Source organism: Palaemon carinicauda, chromosome 24, assembly GCF_036898095.1.
Source record: "Palaemon carinicauda isolate YSFRI2023 chromosome 24, ASM3689809v2, whole genome shotgun sequence".
NCBI lineage: Eukaryota > Metazoa > Arthropoda > Malacostraca > Decapoda > Palaemonidae > Palaemon > Palaemon carinicauda.
Genome location: NC_090748.1, coordinates 99,474,774 through 99,500,621, shown reverse-complemented (window position 1 = coordinate 99,500,621; position 25,848 = coordinate 99,474,774). Strand labels below are relative to the sequence as shown.

Sequence of the window (25,848 nt, the reverse complement as noted above, 5' to 3'; positions counted from 1 at the left end):
TTATCGGCCATCATGTGAGGAACAACGATAGGTCTTAAAACATCCTGTGAATGTCTGTGCATTAACACAATCTCCAAAGATATGCAAAAGGGTCCTGTCAAATAAGCTGATCCCGCCCCAGATCATCAAACTTCCTCTCCCCAAATGATTATCTCTACACAGCAATTGCACCGAGTCTTCACCACGCACGCAAATGTCCATCAGCCTGACTGAGATGGAATCTAAATTCGTAAGTGAAGAGAACTTCTTGCCACTCTGTGTCCACCTAAAATGATGTCTGCACTAATCCAGATATGTCTGTCGATGTTTGCATATCAGAATTTGACCAACATGGGGCCTACATGCATGTAGCCCTCTCTCTCACATAAACGATGCCTCACAGTATGAGGACTTTTTCTCCCAACAATTACATAAGCCATCCTCGCTGCTGGCTGGAACTGATTCCTCAAGTGGGTAACCTGGATGTAGTGGGCTTGGTTTAGAATTTTAACGCATTGTTGTTTTGGATGCTGACGGTCACATGTACTGCCAGTTTGCTTAAGACGTTGGGAAAGTCTAACAATAGTGGACTTCCGACACGAACCGTCGGCATTAGGGAAACCTATTGCTCGCTCTCTCAATAGAAGATATTCGAGACATTTTTATAAATTTAGCTATGCAATTAAAAACTCAAAACCATGTAACTGTTACAGGAAAAATGTCAAGCTTTCTCACGGCTTAAATTTCAGATATTCTGTAATGTCTCTACATGACAATTCATGGTTATATGATTATCACTCGTGTGACCACAAGTGCATGCATGCTGCTTCGACTTTGCGTGATTGTCAACTGATATGGTTAGCTGAATCATGACAGTTTAGGTTCAAACCATTTAAGACATTAAAAGGTATGTCATGAGAAAGGGTAATGTCCTTCTAATGGCTTTCAGTTTAACTTACGCCAAAAAAACTACAGTATATCCATGTTTTGTATTTTCATAGAAACAATGGTATTCCTAGTTGTACAAGCATCAACATCATCACCTTTGTTTATTCTTGAGGACCAACTTGCTGCCATCAATTGAACCTTCTGGCATAAGGCCCCATACTTTTTCAATTACAGATTATGGTTCATAACTTTTTCTTGCAAACTTCTAATTTTCACGTTTTTTTTTTTCTTTTAACTTTTGTGACAACTTATGGAACAGTATTCAAATTTGATTCTTTATCAATATCTTGAATGCTTCTTGTCTAGGAGGACTTATACATTCTTTTAGAAGGCCTTATACATTCTTCAATTTTTCATATTTTTTATGACTGGGGATGTATATCAATAAAGTTTCATACTTGATTCTTGCTATAACAGGTATCCAATGAAGCTTAAAAAACATGGTTGGTGTTCTATCCAAGGGATTTATCAATCTTAGTTTCTTTTCCCTTTCACTTTTCCATTAAATAATGAGAGGGAAGAGAGTGAAATAACAATAGAAACTGCTAGAGAAGAGAGATGCCAGAGTGGGGTCATAAAAAAGTGAGCAAATGAAGACCACATAATTAAGGATGAAGTTTGGTCAAAAGTTCAGTCACTGGTATCTGAACACAACGATATGCATCAATCAATGCATTATTTAAATGAACTCACTGGTCTAAACTGAGTAGCAAAATAAAATGCTAGATAGAGAGCTCTGAAATCAATCTTTTAACCCTTTTACCCCCAGGCTATTTGGAAATTTCCAACCCTTAACCCCCAGGGGGTTATTTTTTCCCAGCACATTTTGCAGTATATTATTTTTAAATTGCTCTAAAAGCCTTAATTTTTGTCATAGAGAGGTCAGGTTGGTCTCATTCTCTTGGAAAATGCCTGAATTTTCTTAAAAAATTATCAAAAATATGAAAAAAAAAAATTTTACAGCAATTTTTTGCAAGGACGTACCGGTACGTCCATGGGGGTAAAGGGATAGCTTTTGTGAAACGTACCAGTACGTCCTTTGGGGGTAAAAGGGTTAAGAAACCTGTCAGGATTTGAAGAACAGTAGGGGAGGCCTCTGAAGTTTATATGAGAACTAACCAAATTTGAAAAATTTGTTACAGTATTTCATGAATACAAACTACTAATTGAAAACTCAAGAAATCCTCTTCTTGCCGTTCTCTGATTGAGATTTATTGCTAGTGATACACAGAGAAATTCCTGCTTTTGGAAATATCGAGAACAGGGTTGGTTACATTCAGTAACTACCGTCTTGCAAGATGTTAAGTAATTTGGTACAAGGTTTATCTGTAATAACAGGGCCTTAGGAATTTAGTAAAATTAAGGGGTTTGAATTTATGAAAAATAGACTATGAAAATGTACTTTACCATTTATGGTTTGAGCAAGGCTTAAATGTAATTAATCAGTAATAACTTGATGTAATACAGGTTAGGAACAATTGCATATATATTTCATGAAGCAATTTTAGCTTTCAGCAGCTTTTACCTTCATACTCCACCCAGAGCTCAAATGCTAATCAACCTGCTACCAAAGGAATTGTAAGTTTACAACCTGGGACATAAAAGTGTCACTGTTAACATATAAAATTATTTTTAAATAATGACATCTTAAAATTGCAAACTATGGCTAACAGATTTTTTCATTTAAAAACTATATCCACATCAAGATATAAAAGTAACTCTTTGAAATAAAACTAATTGGATAACCAACCTAATGGAAAAATATTTCTATTCTTTCCTAAAAGTAGTACAGATCATAAAAATGTATAAAATTGCAATTTTGATTCTACTAAAAGAAGTGCAACACAAAGAAGATACAGTACAAAATTATTATGCTTATCATACTACTGTACACCTGGACATAGTAAAAAAAAAAATAGGGATTAGATATGAACCCATAATAGTATTTAAACTAAGAATTCTGATGCATATTTCATAACAAAGCTAGTTAAAAATTAGAATTTTACCCAAGATAACTGCCAAATTATGACTGCTTTTAATAAATCATTCAGTACAGTGCTAATTTACTATTTTTCTTCACTGTCTTGAAAGAAATGTAACGTAAGAAAGAAAAGATGATAAAAATACTGTTACAAAAGAACAAATACCACAAACAGGAATTTTATTTTTTTTAATAAAATTTATTTCCTTACTCGATGTTCGTATTGCTTTCATCTCTCGAAGCTTGGAATGTTAACATCACTCCTTAAGATTAAAATATTTCCCAGTTTTGTTTCCTTCCAATACGCTAATGCTTCTAGTAAAGCAATGAGACCACTGTCCAGCAACACCAATAGGCTGCAAATGTCTGATAACATCTGGTTTCCAAGTTGAAATACTTCCCTATCTTTTTGATGTCCTAATCAGTAGGGAGGAGGCTGGACATGTACTGTATATGAACATCGGGCGAGTATAGAAACAATGAATTTCATTATAAAAGTTCTGTTGATTTCTAAAAACCTCCCCTGATATTCATATTACTGACTTCCATACTTTACAAGTAGTTTGTGTTACCTTTTCCTCAAGGGTTTTGGGTACTTTAAATTCCAGATGACATTTTAAAAATTATCTTATCACCTATTTAATCACTAGTTCCTACAAAAACACAAACCATTGTCCTTTAAGTAGGAGATCGATAAAAGTGAAGCTAGGAATTCGGCAACTAAAAAGTTACGATGAGGTGTTAACAACTGACAGGGATTCTTTGCCTTCTGGGTCTTCCTTGCTGGTAGCGGAGAGGTGACCCAGCCCCTCTGCTGGCTCACTGATAACCCACTTACATATCAGCCATCAGCGGAAAAATGTTCCTCTGACTGGGAATATCAAAACTTTCCAATTCTTACTTTTTCTGTTTAAAGGTTTAAAAGGCTGCTCATGAATGGAGGAGGCAAGGGACAGTGACATTGTCCTATCAAGCAGGACAATGCCATAAAGACTAACCATATATATATATGATCAATGCCCAAGCCCCCTCTCCACCCAAGCTAGGACCAAGGAGGACCAGGCAATGACTGCTGATGACTCAGCAGATAGACCAATAGGCTCCCCCCCCCCCATCCTTAGCTCACAAGGATGGCGAGGTTGTAGCGACCAAAGGAACTAATGAGTTTGAGCTGGACTCGAACTACAGTCTGGCTATCACCAGTCAGGGACATTGTGTTTGTCCTGCTGAAATTTAGATATGCCCTGGAGTGTTCCCAAAGACCTGCTGCATTTTCATGAGTGCAGTTGAAGTTGATCCTCGTCGTATGTGCCCTTCATGCTGGCTGAGGGCTTGCACGTACACAATCATCACTTTGTGACAAGTGGCCATTATCTCAGTGGGAGAGGTACAGTAAGTCGCGAAAGAAGTCTAAAAGGGATGCTTTGCCTTCTGGGTCTTCCTTGAAGTCATATCCTTCTAAGGACTTTCTTCTTTGACCCCCTAATATTCTTCCTAATGACTCCTATCCGTTGGTCTCCTCTGGGGGACAATCGAGTAAGAGTTTCATGTTTCAGATCCATTGCATTTGCTATGACCTTTGGGGGTTCAGGAATCCCCTTTGGAGAAGCTACACCCGTCTCTGTCAACGAGGCACAAGCAGGAGGTTCCTGCTGCAGAGGATGTCAATCATTAGGTTTCTCCAAGGAAGTCTTCTGTCATCTCTTCAGTCCCTACAAACCCTTCAATAGGAGACTGTCTCCTCGGCATATTACCCGATTGAAACGCCACGCTCCTGCAAAAAGAATGGACAAGCGAGTGCCTGATCCTCGCCCTTCAATGAGGTCTCCTCCTTTTGAGCCTTTAGAAAAGTTTGTTCCTCAACCTCTGTGAGATCCATCCTCTTCAGAGGGGATTGTAGGTTAGCGTCTCACAGGCAATCCTACACTTCGTCAATTTTCACAGGATTTTCCAGACAAGCACTTCTTCCCCAGATGCACCTCATGTAGGTGAGCCCCTTCAGTTAGCGTCTCTCCTAAGGGGACCTCACCCCTACATGCCTCAACCCAGCATGCTTCTCATTCTTAGTAATCCTCTTCCAGACGTGCCTCAGCTTCCAGCGCTTCTTTTGAATATGCCTCACCCCAGCACTTCTTTTGAATATGCCTCACCCCAGCGCTTCTTTTGAATGTGCTTCACCCCAGTGCTTCTTTTGAATGTGCCTCACCCCAGCGCTGCATTTGAATGTGCCTCACCCCAGCGCTTCTTTTGAATGTGCCTCACCCCAGAGCTTCTTTTGAATGTGCCTCACCCCAGTGCTTCTTTTGAATGTGCCTCACCCCAGCGCTGAATTTGAATGTGCCTCACCCCAGCGCTTCTTTTGAATGTGCCTCACCCCAGCGCTTCTTTTGAATGTGCCTCACCCCAGCGCTTCTTTTGAATGTGCTTCACCCCAGTGCTTCTTTTGAATATGCCTCACCCCAGCGCTTCTTTTGAATGTGCCTCACCCCAGCGCTTCTTTTGAATGTGCCTCACCCCAGCGCTTCTTTTGAATGTGCCTCACCCCAGTGCTTCTTTTGAATGTGCCTCACCCCAGCGCTTCTTTTGGACGTGCCTAACCCCAGTGCTTGGCTTTCCAGAAGAGGTTCAAGCATCTCTTCTAGATGAGAGTCAATGACGAGTTCTTCTCCAGAATGCCCTTCTCCTATGGCTATGAGTTATGCTTCTGGATCTGCCTGATGTAGATGATATTCTCCATTTTCTAGACATGTTTCTTCAGCACATGCTTATGTACAACGCACTTCTGAATGCACTTCCTTTGAGCACTGCACACACATCCAGGGATCTTCATAGGTCATCTTCTAAACGCACAAAGTACACAGCTCTAGAATGCTCTAGACTTGTCACCCCGCATTCTACCCCTGAGAGATATAGATGCTCTTCTCCCAGATGCACAAGTTACATCAAACCGGAATGCGCTTGATGCTTTTCTCCAGAGCATCTTAGCCACTCTTCGCCCACCAAAATAAAACATTTTAACCCTGATTATTTGAGATCTTGTTCAGAACATGCTATGTGAGTGTCGCATCACTTAGAGGCAGGCATTCATCTTCCAGTTACATTGTCGAAATGTTGTAGGCATTTACCTAGAAGACAATTGTTGGATCCCTCACTTTTCGAAGATGGTATTAGGCAGGTAGGCTCTCCTGCAGGAGGCAAATCTTAGAGATTGATTAGATGACCTTCTCCGATTGGGTCTTCAGTATCTGAACCCTGATCCTCCAGATCAGATCCGGAGTGCGATCCTTGGGACGGAGATCAGCAGTTAGCATACATTGTGTGCTCTAGGAAGCAGATTACAAATAGGGTCCAGGTCATTATTCTAGAATAGACACCTGCCAGAGATCCCACAGAGGGTCTCTCTCATAGAATTTGACTTCGACCCCACCCCATGAAGGATGGAGCGTAAGAATATCCAGAACAAGCTAAGGACATTTCCAAGGACTGTGAGGGTCCTAAAAGTTCCTTCTCCCATGGGACTGGAAAAGGGTTCATAAATTGCAGGGCCCCACAGATTCTAGGGTGCTGAAACGAATCCTTGTCTCACAGTAGCGGGATTCCAGTAGGGACTCTTCCTCTGTTCCTTATGTTTCCCAATCTTCTGTTAGAAAATTTATCTGGGACAATCATCGATTTGAATAATTATGACTGAAGAATCCGAGGGGGTTCTCCCGCAAGCGGCTGGATCTTAACCTCCGGAGACCAAGGAAGGCAAATCAGATTCGACCTGACAGTAGTGCCCCTGTCATCTTCCAAGGGCAGAAAGGTAGCCATTGATCATATGCTAGGCCCCTGGCAGCTCTAGGCCTCATCTAGAACTTCCTTGGTCAATCCTGGCTAAGAAAGCTTTAGACATGGTTAATATCAGAAAACAAATTAGACCCATTGCCTTTAAACGACTGTGGAATTGTCTAAAAAATTTTGAACTACTCCATAGAATAGTACAAATGAAATTGAGCATATCAAAGGAAGGAAATGAAAAAAACTGTTTTATACCTTTAGCTTTAAAGTAACTTAGCTCTGAAATCAGGCAAAAGAGATCAAATCCACTTAAGATTACTCAGGACTACAATAAAAGAAATGCTTCAAGTTAACCGAGTTTTCCGATGCCAGGGCCAACAAAAATAAATTTTACCGCGATAATAAAAAATGAAAGAATGTGGATCATGTTCAAAATAACAATTCTTATACACAACAGTGCAGTAATTACAGTACTAACAAATCCAAAGAAGACATCTGAAAAACACTAAAATCAGTATAAAACCAGACAAAAAACCTGAAATCTGGAGCAGAAGAGAGCACGCTGTTGTTGGTCCATGTTGACCTTTAGACTGAAAAGCTATCTAACATGTGCAGCATGTAATTATTGTTAGACACTGGTCTCATTACTTAGACTTGTGTACCACCCGTATGTCACACGAGCGTACATAGTAATGAAATTTCTCTTTTTTTTGTATATATTATCCTTTGTATCTTCGCCCTCCCCTCGCACTGACAGCAACTTGTTTTAACCTGTCTGCATACTTCATTGTTAACTGTTAACAGAACCGGTTGCTGGTTTGACAAGAAATAGCATGCCTTCTTACTGGGACCTAGTGTGTGTATATACTCGATGTGTCGTAATAAAGTTACTCAATTGCTTTCATCTCCCCCTTGAGTCACAACCTACTTTTGGCCCCTCACACATATAAGTTACTTATGAGGGAAAGAAAAATTGAACATTTCTTAATTTTAAGGAGTAATATAAACATTTCAAGCTTCCAGAGAGAAAAGCAATGTGAACATCAGGGGAAGTTTAAAGAAATAAAAAATTTACTTGGATCTTCAAAAAGTAAAAGAATTATAATGTGCATATTGAAATAAGACAACTTTACACTTTTTTTTAAACCCCCCATTATCCCTACTTACATAATTAACATACTTACAAGTGGCTTTGAAATTTTTGTTAAAAGAAGCTTTGAAATATTAGTGGCAGTGCTGTTATAGTATAGTACACTAAACCTATAACAGGTTAGTTAGTGTTTAAAGCTGCAAGCGCTTGTTTTGTTATTTCTAATGTGAGCATCTTACTGGAAATTGCATTCATGAACAAGGCAGCCAGTGAAAAAGACATTTCTCGACCAAGTAAAAAGGATTAATATTTTGGTCAACTACTGACCCATGTCCACTCAGCACAGCAGATCTGTGAATAAACTGTGATAAATTAATGCAGAAAACTTATTTTAGTCCCAAAACTCTTAAGCTATGAAGGTTGAGCAAGCAGAAAAGTTTGACTGGGCTAGTGATTGTAATCTGACTTGTAGCAAATGCAAAATAATTAACCAAATTTGTTTAATAACTAGTAAATTGTAAACTGTCACTAGCAAAGTCAAGTCGAGACACTCACTCACAGGCAAGCGCATGCTACCACCATGGACTGGACATGGTTTACTAGTCTATTAAATGGTACTTAGATCCATCTAGAAATCAAGTCAATTCTTTTTTTCTGACTAGTGCTGGTTCTAAAGCATCAGCATCTCTAAATTCTGACATTAATTATGCAAACCAAAATTAATATTTCCCATCTTGACTACTATGAGCTATTCTTGATCAAAATACAGTAAAGAGTATTTACAATTATTCTAGCAGAGAATGGTTAAGAATTTGATCTTACCTAACAATTATCAGGTATAATTTGTGATACACTATCATAGCTAGTCTAGTTTTCCTAACTGCAAGCAAATGAATGAATTTTACACAGTAAATATATGATTATAAAGTAAAATCTAACATTCAAGACAATTATTATTATTATTATATGTACAAAGTCTGCTTTGCACTATCCTTGTGTGTCTGTACAACTTTCGGACAACCCACAAAAATAAAATTGATCCTCCAGTTCCACCTGGCTTGTTCTTGTATTTAGGCTCCAACAACCCTCTACAAGGAACAGACAAGTTAGGAGGGGTTCAAAGTTCTTATATAAAAAAGAAAATATTTGTAAAAAATTTAAATTCTATTACTGTACATTGATTACTTTCGCCTGCAAAAGGGACTGGAATCATTCGACCTGTTACCCAACCGAGAACTTATCAAGATATTCAAGTCTGATCAGAGGAAGTGGCTATTAACAGGATGATGAATATTGTTAACAGCAATATTTTTAACGAGAAACTCTTCGAAAAAACACTGTGGCCAAACAAATTCAACTTGCTCGCAAGTCCAAAAACAGAAGGATGACCTGGTGAGCGCGAGTGGTGGGTATCGGTAGGGTAACCCAACTGTATTCTCTAGGGCCTGTCACGGCCCTCCCCCTTTGATGAAGGGATTATCTAAATGGAAGACAGCCTGTGAATAGTGTTTTACAAACGCCCTTGTTAGATATACGACACCAACAAGGTGCTCGCACGAGGGTTGTAACCTCTGCATTCCATGCTTTAAATTTTCTCTGGTATATTTGGAAGATTTATATCAGAAAAAGTACAAAGAAGGACGTTTTCACCGGGCGTCACAGGTCTCTCCCCAGAAATAGATTTTTCCTTCATCAAAATCCCTTTTCTAATAGAAATTAAAACCGTTATAATTTCTAGACACGCAACCTTCACTCAGGATGCTTGGTCTTAGGCGGTAATGTATTATTATAGCCCAAACACTACTGTTTCAGGCAGACTGAAATCCTCTTCTTATTCTTATCAGGACAATACCAATTAATAAAGATAGTGGGGACATCCATGTTTAAAATGGTTGTCACCCCCAATGACAGATACTAATGATTCTGATAGTCCCCTGCCATGATATTCCTCCTAAAAAGATAATGAAGTCTGAAAATACAAGAATTTTCTCACAAGTCAGACAAAACTAATTGGTTATGTCCTTTGTAACAAAATCTAGTACATAGGCAGATCAAAACTGCCTGAATTTATATGGATTACTTGGTTTAAATGTAACTGGACTTTATTTGCAAGGCTTCAGTGACCAAATTATCCTCAATAGGTTCTTCAATGAAGTACATCTTATTGATTTATAGGTTGGGCTAATTGAGTGTTCTACAATCAAACCAAGGTCCAACCGGGTTTACTTGGTATACTCCGGAAGTATCTCCCTCCAAAAGTCTATAGCCTATGGTTAGATCTTATGAATGTCTCTTAGTTGTAATGCCTGATTTCATAATCCTTTCTTGAAGCACATATAAGGGATTTTGACGAATGAAAAATCTATTTCTGGGCGAGAGACCCGTGTCGCCCAGTGAAATGCTCCTTTAGCACCATTTCTAAGGTATATAACTGCTATATATTAACACAGAAAAAATTGCATAGGGATGCCAGGTTGAACCCAGCTCGCTCACCTATAAAAGGTGTCGATATATAATACTGGGGCGTGATAAATCACAACCAGAGGCCTCGCACCATTTAGATATCTCCGAACAGCGAGGTGCTGTTCCACCTCCCACTACTACAGTACCAACAATCCCACGCCAGTGACGTCACTCCTTTTATAGCACGCAGTTTATTAACAATTCTTTGTGTTGTGTGTAAATTTCGCTGTTTTTCTCTGGATTTACCTCAAGATGAAATGGTGCTAAAGGAGCATTTCACTGGGCGACACGGGTCGGAGACCAGAAAAGGAGTGATATGACTAGATGGAGGTCAGTCCTTCCCACAAAAAGATTTCTACCCTTTTTTCCCCACCCAAAAATTATACCTGAACTTTCTTGTTGGGCTGGAACAATAAAAACATTTTCTGGTATGGTATTTTTTTAGCAGATTATCTACTAAACTAAAACGGAAGAGACCCGATATGGAAACAGATATGGGAACGATTTTCTCCAGAAATATTGGGACACCTCTAATATCTGTCACCTTGTAGGATCTAGATAAGGGTTGAATACGGACTTAAGCATTAGTCTGATTGAACAAATCTTAATGACAATGTAACTGTCTAGTAACTCTGGAGATACCTCAGCAGGGTTACTACTCACTCAAATACCCAGTCATTTCATGTTGTCAAGAAGCATATGCATTTTTCAGAGGTGGTAGGTAAGCTAAAGTACAAATCTCAAAATTATCAGAGCATCTCCACCACGAAATCCATGGGAGTTTGTTGGAAACCTCATGAATGATACTTGATAATTTACCTGTTTTACACTCTTGAAAGCTAAGAGGTAACCTCATTATTGGATGATTTAATGTAATATATACATATAAAATCCTCGACAGATTTGAACACCTTTGTTAAAATTGTATCTACTGTATTTTATTTTTCAGTTGTGCCTGTTTTAATGGCAGACCTAGTTTTAACATTCTCCGAGGAAAGGAGGAGGTTCTAGATGACTCCTCATCTTCATTCTCAATTGTTCAAACACTTTTTGTTCCTGATTAGTAATCTGAAGTAATAGTGTCTATGTCTTAATTGTCTAGTAAGTTTTGCATATCTGTTTGACCAACCTAGATAGTACAACCCATGATTTTACTAAGAAGGTTTTAATACAATTTGTGGTCTCTTGTTAGTCCTTAGAACTTTTTGGTATACCTAAATATCTATTTAGGCTATTGTAAGGTAATGGATATGAGATGAAGATAATATAATTTCAATTTTTTTTTTTTTTTTTCAATACACACCCATTAATTTACAGTAACTTCCTTCCTTCTCTTAATTCTAGCATTAGGCTCAGACACCAAACTAAAGTCGACTTAACCTACTGCTACAGGTGCAAAGGAACCTGTTTATATGCTTCATGAGGTAGAACCAGAAGGATTCTTACTCCGTGAAGTCTAGAATATTTCTCAAACACAGCAGAGTAAAGGGATTTTGACGAAGGAAAAATCTATTTCTGGGGAGAGACCTGTGACGCCCAGTGAAAAGAGTCCTTCTTTACACTTTCTGATATAAATCTTCCAAATATACCAGAGAAAGATAAAAGCATGGAATGCAGAGGTTACTACCCTCGCGCGAGCACCTCGTGGGTGTCGTGTATACATCAGGGGCGTATGAAAACCACTATTCACAGGCTGTCTTCCATTTAGATAATTCTTTCATCAAAGGGAAGGGCCATAACAAAGGCCCCAGAAACCACACTTGGACCACATCTCAAACACAGCAGAGTAATGAGTTTGTATTAAGAAAATAGTTTTTGAGAATTATACCTTTTTCAATAAACAGTTAACAACAAAACTAACAACATCCAAGGTAAAGATTTTTATATATAGATAAATATGCATATCAAGAAGCATCTCGATAGATATTACTGTACAGTACTAGTTTTCAATAACAGTTAAATTCTATCAGGTTTGTGTGGCCTTAAGTGTTGTGGATTGCTCAACTTAATAATGAATTATCCTTCTGGAACTTTTACTGAAATTTTCACCAACACAGTTTGGCCCTTCTGATTCTATCTATACAGTAATAGAATTTTGTACTGTGTATTTGCAACAGACTGGATTTTATATATAATTTATACTATATAAATTAAATGTACTGTATGTCCATCTTCACCAACCACCAAGTACACTGGCTTCGTCACGTGATCTATATGCCTACAGAAGGGCTCCCAAAACAAATTTTATACAGACAACTAAATCATGGTTACTGAAGACCTGAAGAAAATGCAAAGACCAACCCAAACTAATCATAGAGAAATGCAAAATTCCACAGGCAGATGTGAAACTCTTGTTTGCAGGAGAAACAACAGGATTACTACCATGGAGCAGGGTCAAACAGTGCCTCTAAGCTTAAAAGGCAGCAGATACATGCTAGAAAAGAGGTCCCTGCAACCATAATTCCTCATTTAATGTGAATGACATGTGGTAAGGTATACAAGTCCAAGATTGGCCTGGTGAGCCATATCAACTCACACAGACGGCGTGAGTATTGGCACTATCCGAAAACTATTCACAATACATTCAATATCTAATAATCTTTAAATGTTGCCATCAGTTCCAATGGAATACTACTGTACTAGATTAGAACTCTACTGATGGTATCTACAGATTCTTCCAAAGGCATTACAAGCGTTTGATAGAACTGCCGCACTTATTATTCAACAGCCTTACAAGAAATATAAAAGCTCAAAGACAAAAGGTATCTTAAATACTATGCACATAAGGAATAGATTGACAATAGACCAATGTATACAGGAGGATTTTGAATAGGGAAATATAATGTGGGTACCAAAATTTAATCAAGCATAATGAATAGACAAAGTACTAAAGAGCATGATCAAGGGAGAGCCTTTGTCAAGATACAAATTTTCCCAGGATTTTTAAAAGAAATGCTCCAAATCAACAGTTTTACCAAGTATACAATGCTTGAAAAATGTTATTTTTATTAATAAAATAAATTTTTGAATATACTTACCCGGTGATTATATAAGCTGCAGCTCTGCTGCCCGACAGAAAAACTCTACATTCAAAATACGCCAGCGATCGCTATGCAGGTAGGGGGTGTACATCAACAGCGCCATCTGTCGAGCAGGTACTCAGTACTCAATGTAAACACAGAACCAATTTTCTCCTCAGTCCACTGGGTCTCTATTGGGGAGGAAGGGAGGGTCCTTTAATATATAATCACCGGGTAAGTATATTCAAAAATTTATTTTATTAATAAAAATAACATTTTTCAATATTAAACTTAGCCGGTGATTATATAAGCTGATTCACACCCAGGGGGGTGGGTAGAGACCAGCATTACTTGTTTACATTATTATGAGCTAAGTATTTTGTATTTCATTTTAGCAGTTATTCAAAATAACAAACATAAAATAAATAAGTACCTGGTAAGGAAGTCGACTTGAACAATTACTCTGCCTTTTTAAGTACGTCATCCTTACTGAGCCTCGCTATCCTCTTAGGATGCTGAGCGACTCCTAGGAGCTGAAGTATCAAGGGTTGCCACCCATACTAAAGGACCTCATCAAAACCTCTAATCTAGGCGCTTCTCAAGAAAAGAATTTGACCACCCGCCAAATCAACCAGGATGCGAAAGGCTTCTTAGCCTTCCGGACAACCCAAAAAACAACAATAAAAAACATTTCAAGAGAAAGATTAAAAAAGGTTATGGAATTAGGGGAATGTAGTGGTTGAGCCCTCACCCACTACTGCACTCGCTGCTACGAATGGTCCCAGGGTGTAGCAGTTCTCGTAAAGAGACTGGACATCTTTAAGATAAAAAGACGCGAACACTGACTTGCTTCTCCAATAGGTTGCGTCCATTATACTCTGCAGAGATCTATTTTGTTTAAAGGCCACTGAAGTTGCGACAGCTCTAACTTCATGTGTCCTTACCTTCAGCAAAGCATGGTCTTCCTCATTCAGATGGGAATGAGCTTCTCGTATCAACAGTCTGATATAATAGGAAACTGCATTCTTTGACATAGGTAAAGAAGGTTTCTTAATAGCACACCATAAAGCTTCTGACTGTCCTCGTAAAGGTTTAGTTCGTCTTAAATAGAACTTAAGAGCTCTAACAGGGCATAAGACTCTTTCTAGTTCATTTCCAACCAAATTAGAAAGGCTTGGAATATCGAACGATTTCGGCCAAGGACGATAAGGTAGTTCGTTTTTGGCTAGAAAACCAAGCTGTAAAGAACATGTAGCCGTTTCAGATGAAAATCCGATGTTCCTGCTGAAGGCGTGTATCTCACCGACTCTTTTAGCTGTTGCTAAGCAAACGAGGAAAAGAGTATTTAAAGTGAGATCTTTAAAGGAGGCTGAATGAAGTGGCTCGAACCTTGCTGACATAAGGAATCTTAGTACCACGTCTAAATTCCAACCCGGTGTAGCCAAACGACGCTCCTTCGAGGTCTCAAAAGACTTAAGGAGGTCCTGTAGATCTTTGTTGTTAGAAAGATCTAAGCCTCTGTGACGGAAGACTGCTGCCAACATGCTTCTGTAACCTTTGATTGTGGGAGTTGAAAGAGATCTTTCCTTCCTCAGGTATAATAGGAAGTCAGCTATTTGGGTTACAGAGGTACTGGTTGAGGATACTGATACCGACTTGCACCAGCTTCGGAAGACTTCCCACTTCGACTGGGAGACTCTAAGAGTGGATGTCCTCCTTGCTCTAGCAATCGCCCTGGCTGCCTCCTTCGAAAAGCCTCTAGCTCTCGAGAGTCTTTCGATAGTCTGAAGGCAGTCAGACGAAGAGCGTGGAGGCTTGGGTGTACCTTCTTTACGTGTGGCTGATGTAGAAGGTCCACTCTTAGAGGAAGAGTTCTAGGAACGTCCACCAGCCATTGAAGTACCTTGGTGAACCATTCTCTCGCGGGCCAGAGGGGAGCAACTAACGTCAACCTTGTCCCTTCGTGAGAGGCGAACTTCTGCAGTACCTTGTTGACAATCTTGAATGGGGGGAATGCATAAAAGTCTAGATGGGACCAATCCAGTAGAAAGGCATCTATATGAACTGCTGCTGGGTCCGGGATTGGTGAGCAATAAATTGGGAGCCTCTTGGTCATCGAGGTTGCAAAGAGATCTATGGTAGGTTGGCCCCATGTGGCCCATAGTCTCTTGCACACATCCTTGTGTAGGGTCCATTCTGTTGGGATGATTTGACCCTTTCGACTGAGGCAGTCCGCCATGACATTCATATTGCCTTGAATGAACCTCGTTACTAGAGAAAGGTTTAGATCTCTTGACCAGGTGAGGAGGTCCCTTGCGATCTCATACAACGTCATAGAATGGGTCCCTCCTTGCTTGGAGATGTATGCCAAGGCCGTGGTGTTGTCCGAGTTCACCTCCACCACTTTGCCTTGAAGGAGGGACTTGAAGCTTTTCAAGGCCAGATGAACTGCCAGTAGCTCCTTGCAGTTGATATGTAATGTTCTTTGATTCGAGTTCCAAGTTCCCGAGCATTCCCGACCGTCTAATGTCGCACCCCAGCCCGTGTCCGATGCGTCCGAGAAGAGAACGTGGTTGGGGGTCTGAACAGCCAGGGGCAGACCCTCTCTGAGGAAGATGTTGTCCTTCCACCAAGTCAGTGATGACTTCATCTTCTCGGAAATGGGGATCGAGACCGCTTCTAGCGTCTTATCCTTTTTCCAGTGAACAGCTAGGTGAAATTGAAGGGGACGGAGGTGCAGTCTCCCTAACGCAATGAACTGTTCCAGGGATGAAAGCGTCACTATCAGACTCATCCACTGTCTGACTGAACATTGGTCCTTCTTTAGCATGTTCTGGATGCATCCTTGGGCTTGCCTTGTTCTGGGGGCCGACGGAAAAGCCCGAAAAGCTTGACTGTGAATCTCCATCCCTAAGTACACTATAGTTTGGGATGGGACCAGTTGGGACTTTTCCATATTGACCATGAGACCCAATTCCTTGGTCAGATCTAGAGTCCACTTTAGATTCTCCAGACAGCGACGACTGGAAGAAGCTCTTAGAAGCCAGTCGTCCAAATAGAGGGAGGCTCTGATGTCCGCTAAATGCAGGAATTTGGCGATATTCCTCATCAGTTTCGTAAAGACAAGAGGAGCCGTGCTTAGGCCAAAGCACAGGGCTTGAAATTGGTAGACAACCTTCCCGTAAACGAACCTTAGAAAAGGTTGGGAATCTGGGTGGATGGGGACGTGAAAGTAAGCGTCCTTTAGGTCTAAAGAGACCATCCAGTCTTCCTTCCTGACCGCTGCTAGAACAGACTTTGTCGTCTCCATGGCGAACGTCTGCTTTGTGACAAAGACATTCAGAGCACTGACGTCTAGCACCGGTCTCCACCCTCCTGTCTTCTTTACCACTAAGAAGAGACGGTTGTAGAAGCCCGGGGATTGATGGTCCCGGACTTTGACTACCGCTCCCTTTTATTATTATTATTATTATTATTATTATTACTACTTACTAAGCTACAACCCTAGTTGGAAAAGCAGTATGCTATAAGCCCTGGGGCTCCAACAGGGAAAATAGCTCAGTGAGGAAAGGAAAAAAGGAAAATAAAATATTCTAAGAAGAGTAACAACAATAAATATCTCCTATATAAACTATAAAAACTTTAACAAAACAAAAGGAAGAGAAATAAGATAGGAGAGTGTGCTCGAGTGTACCCTCAAGCAAGAGAACTCTAACCCAAGACAGTGAAAGGCCATGGTACAGAGGCTATGGCACTACCCAAGACTAGAGAACAGTGGTTTGATTTTGGAGTGTCCTTCTCCTAGAAGAGCTGCTTACCATAGCTAAAGAGTCTCTTCTACCCTTACCAAGAGGAAAGTGGCACTGAACAATTACAGTGCGACAACCCCTTGGGTGATGAAGAATTGTTTGGTAATCTGTGTTGTCAGGTGTATGAGGATAGAGGAGAATATGTAAAGAATATGCCAGACTATTCAGTGTGTATGTAGGCAAAGGGAAAATGAACCGTAACCAGAGAGGAGGATCCAATGTAGTACTGTCTGGCCAGTCAAAAGACCCCATAACTCTCCAGCGGTAGTATCTCAACGGGTGGCTGGTGCCCTGGCCAACCTAAAATTCTAGTAAGAGAGACACCTCTTGCTTCAAAGCTAGTCTCTTGTCCTCCTCTCTGTACCTGGGAGAGAGGTCGATGGGAGACGTTGCTAGAGGGGGTTTGCGTACAAACGGGATCTTGTACCCTTCTCTGAGCAACTTCACAGATTGTGCATCTGCGCCCCTTTTCTCCCAGGACTGCCAGAAGTTCTTGAGTCTGGCTCCCACTGCTGTCTGAAGAAGGTGGCAGTCAGACTCTGCCCTTAAAGGACTTGGTACCTTTCTTCTTATTCCCACGTCTCCCTTCGGCACGAGCACCTCCTCTGCTGGAGGCTCTGCCACGAAAGGGCGGAATGAATCTGGACGCTGGAGTGTCCATCCTGGGTCTAGACACGGTAGGCAAAGGGGTGACTTTGCGGGCAGATGACGCAACCAGGTCATGCGTGTCTTTTTGAATCAAGGAGGCAGCAATCTCCTTTATCAACTCCTCTGGGAAAAGGCACTTTGAGAGAGGAGCAAACATAAGTTCCGATCTTTGACACTGCGTTACTCCAGCTGACAAGAAGGAGCAAAGGTTCTCCCGTTTCTTGAGGACCCCGGAAACGAACGAAGCCGCAAGCTCGCTGGAACCGTCCCGTATGGCCTTGTCCATGCAGGACATAATGAGAATGGAAGTTTCCTTGTCAGAAGGGGAGATCTTCCTGCTCAACGCTCCCAAACACCAATCCAAAAAGTTAAAAACCTCGAAGGCTCTGAACACTCCTTTCATCAGATGGTCTAAGTCTGAAGGAGTCCAACAAATCTTGGAGCGTCTCATGGCTAGCCTGCGGGGAGAGTCTACTAGACTTGAGAAGTCGCCCTGGGCAGAGGCAGGAACTCCCAAGCCGAGAACTTCTCCCGTGGCATACCAGACGCTCGATCTGGAAGAGAGTTTCGCAGGAGGAAACGTGAATGCTGTCTTCCCAAGGTGCTTTTTGGACTGCATCCATTCTCCCAACACTCTTAAAGCTCTCTTAGACGAGCAGGCGAGGACGAGCTTCGTAAAGGCAGGCGCGGATGACTGCGTGCCTAAAGCGAACTCAGATGGAGGAGAGCGTGGGGCCGCAGAAACAAACTGATCAGGATACATCTCCCTGAACAGTGCAAGAACTTTCCTAAAGTCCAAGGAGGGTTGCGTGGTCTTGGGTTCGTCGATGTCCGTATGCGGGTCGTCAATGTGTGCAGCGTCGTCATCATCAGAGAGTCCATCATCTGAATACTGAGGAGGAAGCGGCAAAGGAGTAGGAATTGGCTGGTCAGCTGAGTCCGGCAGCACGGGTGCATGCGTGACTGAACCGGACGCAACGTCATGGAACTGTTGCCCAGTCTGTGAGCTGGCAACAACCATAGCAGCGCGGGGGCGCAAAACGTCTACTCCTGACTGTCTAGTCTGCTGTGGGCGAGTAGTGGTAACCACACTGGGTTGCGGAGGTTGACGCACCGCGTCAAAACAAAACAACTTAGGTTGTTGTTGTAACTCGTCAACGGAAGGTTCCGTGCGTCGCTGAACGTCAACATGCGGCTGGCAGGGTACACTGGAACGCATGGGTGGCGGGACTCTCACAGCTGGAGTGCGGGAGAAGGTAGCCTCAGCGTCCACTGGACGCACAACCGTGGGTGGTTGTAGGCTAGCGGTTGGTGCAGCGTCAACCTTCTCCGCACGAAAGTCCTGCATTAATGACGTCAACTGTGTCTGCATGGTCTGCAGCAAAGACCACTTAGGGTCTACAGTAGCAGGTGCGGCAACAGACGGTGTTACTGCCTGATGCGGTACCGCTTTGCCTCTCTTAGGAGGTGTGCAGTCATCGGAAGACTGCAGCGACTCCGAACTGACCCAGTGGCTACAACTGGGCCGTTGGACTTGCGCGGAAGGGACCGACTTGCGTTTAAGAGGCCGCGAGACCTTGGTCCATTGTTTCTTTCGAGAAACATCTTCCGCAGATGAGGAATAAATGGGCTCTCTCGTCTTCTTGTGGGTGGGGCGATCTTGGTTAGATACGTCCGAAACCACGGAGGGAACGTCTGTTCGCTGATTAAAGCCTCTCGAACCCTTTGGTCGTACGACATTGCTTCTCCCCTGGGCTTGGGAGCTTGCAAGAGGTCCCGGACTGGGAGGACGACAGGCACGAACAGACGAACCCTCAAGCGCAACACTATCTACAACACTTTCCACAACACTACCACTCACTTTGTCACTACCCACTGCACTCTTACACTTCAACTCCTTGACGTCTGCCATGAGTTGGTTACGGTCACTCGCCAATGACTCGACTCTCTCACCCAGAGCCTGGATGGCACGCATCATATCTGCCATCGAAGGTTGTTGAGTGCTAGAAGGGGGATCAGGAGCAACCACTACAGGGGAAGGAATAGGTTGTGGGGCATGAGGAGAGGAAATATCAACGGAGCGAGATGAACTTCTCCTGACTCTATCTCTCTCTAGCCTATGTGAATATTTCTGGAATTCGAGAAAATCGAATTCCGAAAGCCCAACACATTCCTCACATCGATCTTCCAATTGACAGGTTTTATCCCGACAATTGGAACAAACGGTGTGCGGATCGATAGAGGCCTTCGGAAGACGCCTTGAACAGTCCCTAGCACTACACTTTCTGTATTTAGGGACTTGAGAAGGGTCAGCCATCTTGAATTAGTCAAAGGGGAATTCAAAATCTATCCAAAGTCGTCAACAAATAATCCAAAATCAATAAAAGAATGCAAGGATGTATTGAAGATAACCTCTGCAAAGCGAAAGCTAATAACTAGAAATGTGTACTTCACCAAAATCTGTGAAAACCAATCCAGTAAGCAACAGCGAATTTAGTAGGTCTTGCCGGTGGCACGACAGAGAGAAAATTGATTCTGTGTTTACATTGAGTACTGAGTACCTGCTCGACAGATGGCGCTGTTGATGTACACCCCCTACCTGCATAGCGATCGCTGGCGTATTTTGAACGTAGAGTTTTTCTGTCGGGCAGCAGAGCTGCAGCTTATATAATCACCGGCTAAGTTTAATATTGAAAAAAATCCCTTGGGATCTCATAAGAGCAGAGACAATACAAAATTTGAGATAACATGAATGTAATGAAGAGGGATAAACTGAGATTATGAACAAGATTTCTACTTCAATATATGCAGGAAATTATCATTGACTACCAAGCCTTAAGAAGATGCAAGGCTATAAAGTGGTTTAAGAAAGAATTAAAACACTTCCTTTTTTTTTTTGTTTGGAGTTCCTTTATGCGAGGAACTTGATTAGCCATAAGCTGAAAATATTGTTTGATAAGAGGAACTGGTAAGCTAACACTGTCCAAATCACAATGCTGCCTCGATACATAAAACAAAGGAAATGTGGATTGGTATCATCTACCAATGAACCCCTTGAAAAATTGAGACATGAAGAGATAACAAACCCAGAAGACATCTAGTAATCTAATACAAAAAAAAAAAAAAAAAAAAAAAAACATTCTTGATTAGTGGAGTAACAAAGACCATCACAACAAGAAATGACGAGAAGGTTGAATATGGAAATCAAGCCTTTAAACCCTGGGCAAGCCAAACATAAAGTCTGCTCATGAATGACAGAGGGCAGAGACAGTTTCAATTCCCTAGATAGCAGGATAATGCCCCAGAGACTGACCATAGTGTATATACATATGATCAGCACCCAAGCCTCTTCACCCAATCTAGGACAAGAGAGGACCAGGCAATGGCTGCTGATGACTCGGCACATAGACCAATAGGCTCCCCAAACTCCCAATCTTTGCTCACAAGGATGGTGAGGATGCAGACACTAAAGACACTTACGAGTTTGAGTGGGACTGGAAGTCGAGTCCGGCAATCGCAAGCAGGGACGTTTCCAATAAGCTACCACAAACCTAAAACACTCTAATTGCCATACATTGCCATGTAAACACACAATAATTCACTAGATGGGCATTATTATTACAGTGAAATAAAATGGAAATTTTAGATTTTAGGATAAATGTCAACATTAAGCTAGCCTTGATAAGGAAGCAGTGTGAGCTTCAGGTGATATTCACATTAATAAATAAACTATTACTGCATGAGTTTCTCTAAACCTTTGAATATTTTGTATTAAACTAGTTTCAAATATTTGCCACATAATTAATATGGCTAATTCTGACAAAAATAAATAAGTTAATTGGTTAAAACTAGTGTATTCCATCTTATACACTCTTACTATCAAACTGATCCAACTAAACAAACCAATGTACTACGTCTTTCCATAAAACCATTTAGTTTAGTGTAAATCTAGCAGCCTGCAACTAGCTGGGAAAAGTAGAAAAGTATGGATAATGATTGAAAATAAATTAATACAATATTACAATAGTTTTCATAATTCCTTTCCCATTCTCTGCCTAATTTTAAGTTGAATTATATACAAATCCCTGATGTTAAGATTTTCACTGCTGGATTAAGTAGAGAATTAAAAGGCATGTCAAAATGACCTATCCAGACAGGAACCTCTACATAAAGGGATATATTTCATATATACATTTTGTCTCATTTTAAATCAACAAGGCTTGTTTTAAAGCTAAAATAATGATAAAGGTATTGTGTTGTGTTAGTAAATGCTAGAACTAACTAAGATGCTGTGCATTTTCTCACCAATCTTGGCTAATTAATGCAAATGGAAGGTCATTCTGAGTGTTGCTGTTGAGAATGGGTTTAGATCTTGATATTGAAAGTACTATAGTATGCCTCAAAAATGTTTATGATTTGGATAAAAATGTATAGTTCACTAAATTCTGCAAAAACTTAGATTATATACAGTATACATGTACTGTACTGCACTGTAGTGTACATATATACATACACACACATTATATATATATATATATATATATATATATATATATATATATATATATATATATATTATATATATATATATATATATATATATATATATATATATATATATATATATTGTACAGTATACTGTATATGTATCTGTATGTACAAGTTATTAGCAAGTGTTTTTCTTGCAAAAGTAAGAAAAAATTAATTGGATAAAATGACATTCATAAAAAATTGGTTATATAAAAATGTATAAGAAAATCAGCAATAATTTTTAAGTGTTTTAAAAATCCTCAAACGGCCCAAAATTACCGAACTACTAGAACAGCAAACACCCAGTGACACATATTGCTTTGAGCTCTGTGAATGCAGCTGTGTGAACCATGCACCGTCCGGTAGCAACACTGTACCTGTAGACCTCTTGACCTGGTTTGATGACCTCATGAGCCAGACTGTTGATTACATACTAGGATCAGGACAAGGCTGTCCATCACACCAACGGACCACCTCGGGCCTGGGTAACTCTCGACATGCATTCCCAGCGGCCTTCTTGGTGCCATTCCAAACACACTGCAGAAGTCTTGTTCTGTAGCCGTGTCCTCCGCATGGAGCCGTGCACTACAAAGAAAATACAAATACATTATCAATGCAACATTTCATATTTAATACAGATGTTTGAGAAACTACTGTACTACATAAAACCAGATATATTCCATTGGATACAACACATTTCTTATTTGAGGATATAGACAACAACCAGTATTTTGCTTTACAGAAGCAAAAATTATATTAAAACATTTTGACAAATTTAGTGAGACAGTGGACACCAATTTTCTCCCCCCCCCCTCTAATTGTAACCTGCAATGACCATACAAACGCCTGTGCACCCAATTCCATGCTTAAATCAACTGAGGAACCCTGAATTTTAGGATAAGGGCTCATTTGTTCCTCCTCTCTCGGTTCAAGAATCAAATATTGATCACTCAGACTGCCAAATGATCATGATTATCACTGTACCATGACACTAGAGTGAGAAAGAAAAGTGGAAGGCAGGGAATGTTGGTAAAAAGATTTACATATATTTATGGCATTAGCCGAGATTTATCTATTACTATCATGTGAGAGAGATGAGTGGCAGGAATCTTAATAAAGAAAAAAAATCTGACTTTCATTCATGGTTATTAGCTGGGTTTTTATCACTATCATGGAGAGATTGTGATGACTATCTCAATTTTTAAAAAAATCAAAAGAGAAAAAGATATTACAATAGATGTTGAATGCAAATTAGGAATAAGGGGATAGTTTTATGACAAAAGATATTAAGTCTAAATACGCAAAATATCTTCTATTACCCAAGTGAAATGAAGATTACATCATCAAGGTCCTCTCATTTTGATGGAAAACATTTTGACAGTGCTCCAAACACATGTCTATTGTTTTTCACTAATTAATTTTTTTACTATCCACCCCAGTTGAGACCTGAAAAGTCACTTGACAACTAGCCACATTATTCGCTTCAGAAGTCAAGAGAAGCGCCCTAAATTCTTAAGGAACATTCCCATATTATCCATTCTTGCCTGGTTTGGAAATTAAACACATGTTATTCAGTAGGGGAGCTGAATATTCAGCCACAGCTTTGCTAGAGAGAAAAACTTCTGACAGTTTATCAGTACAAACTTCATATAATAATCTATGATTTTATATTATATAAAGTAACCCTTTAATTAACCAGAGGCTTTGTGTTTAAGTCAGAGAGAGAGTTCTTAAGTATTCTCCTGGAACAACAAAATCCTCACAAACAACTTAAGGCACTCAACTTTGCCCTCCAGCCTAAACTTCAAATTGAATGCAATACAACTGATGAAACCATGTTTTTTTAAATGAAGCTCCTATACTTATAAACTATTAATCAAATTCAGTATAGTTCTCTCTTTCCCCAGCTCCTTAATTCTCGCTAGTTTGCATTTAACCTACTTGAACAGTGAAGACTGTACTTAAATCCAACTGCTGGATTCAGATGGGCCAAAAATGGACTGTATGGGAACTTTCATGAATGAAATAAGGGCATGATTTTATAATAGAAGGGTTTTTATGGAGAAACTACTGATAGTTGTTAAAACAACTTTTTTCAACTTCAATTTCAAACCAAATTTTTCAATTGTGAAAATTATATTTGGTTTTAGTTATGTAATTTAAGCATTTCTAAACTACAATCGGTAACCTTCTAAAAATCTTAGGTAATGTCAAAATGTGTTTACAGTATATGGATTTTTTAAGATAAATGTAAAAAAATCTTATTTTAAAAGTTAATTGCAGCTTTCTACAAGACCTTTTGAATATAAGTTTAGCAAATAAAAGTTTAGAGATATGTTAATTTATGGGGACTAAAAATACAGGCTATTTAACTATCAAATATTCTTTAAAAGAAATACCTGTACTACTGTATCCTTTACTTTTCTGTGGATATTGATGCAAATGGCTATGCCATGGTTAGTTTTTTTAATTTTTTTTTTTTCAAATCTACTTACTTCTGACCAATCTCCAACTCTCCAAACACCAGTACAATGTTGATTGTAGCATTCTTGGCGATGACGAGGACGTGTCCGAACGTCACATTGTTCACTGTTGACGATTGTCCCATTGTGTAGCTGGCACACAACATTCCGTCGTTGGAAAGCTATGTGGATTAATTAGCAGATACTCAAGTGAAAAAGTTACTTTATTAAAATTTAATTAAAAATCACAACATTAAATTTCCTAGTTTTATGAATAAATACCTTATAATCATGGCTACATCAAACAAGAGCATTTTAACGTACAGCATAATAACATACCTTTATTTAGGGTATAACATCTAGATGACTCGCACTCGGACCACTCGTCAAAGTGCCATTGGGGACATTCTGTCAGTCCACATTTTTGCATGGTAACTGGTGCCTCTAACCCAGCATCTTGACACAAAGCCCCATCAACGGGTCGACTTACGTTATTTACACGCACAAGGCATTGGATTGAACGAACCTAAAAAAGAAAGGGCAAAATCACAAATTTTCAAGTAATTTGTATTTTTCCTAACATACTTACCTAGAACTACCTTCTTAGGAGTTACTGGTTAACTCTAGCTAACCAACCAGCTTTTTGTAGAGTTTATCTCCCTCTTCCCGTTTTCTACGGGGTCAACCTCTGGCAGTGTGGTACGTGCCCTGAGGCGACCCCGGGGTCAGGCAGCGTGCTAGCTCAGGTCCAATCGCCAGTAAGTTGACATTTGTTTGGCGAGTATTTTTATTAAATTTCCAACAAACAGGATTAGGAGCCTGAATTATCAAAACTGATTTTTAATTTTTTTCCAATCGAAGTTATATAAAGTATCATACAGTGAGAGTTTTGTTTTATTATAAGCGATCTGATTAGACTAACTGATATTAATCATAGTACTATAGTGATCAAGGAGCATACTATCATAAGATTAATATGCCTGCGCAAACACAAAAATGTACCTGAAATCCACTGGAAGTGCTGGTGAAACCACAAGTCTGTGAACATTCTGACCAGTTTGTCATTTGCCATTCAAACTCCAGGGAATCACGTGTTCCTGGAATGAAATGAGAATGTATTATTGCCAATAATGGTGAA

At 40.1% G+C, this 25,848-nt stretch overlaps 1 protein-coding gene across 1 annotated transcript in view; it reads right to left on the bottom strand.

Annotated features, from left to right (window-relative positions):
- LOC137618502 (ADAMTS-like protein 1) overlaps positions 1-25,848 on the bottom strand; it is a 125,287-nt gene that overhangs the window by 11,687 nt on the left and 87,752 nt on the right. Inside the window, exons 28-31 of the mRNA XM_068348660.1 lie at positions 25,713-25,807; positions 25,050-25,236; positions 24,744-24,892; positions 22,683-22,833 (exon numbers count right to left, since the gene is read on the bottom strand). Of these exons, the coding sequence (XP_068204761.1) occupies positions 22,683-22,833; positions 24,744-24,892; positions 25,050-25,236; positions 25,713-25,807 (582 nt within the window). The remainder of the gene's footprint in view (positions 1-22,682; positions 22,834-24,743; positions 24,893-25,049; positions 25,237-25,712; positions 25,808-25,848) is intronic.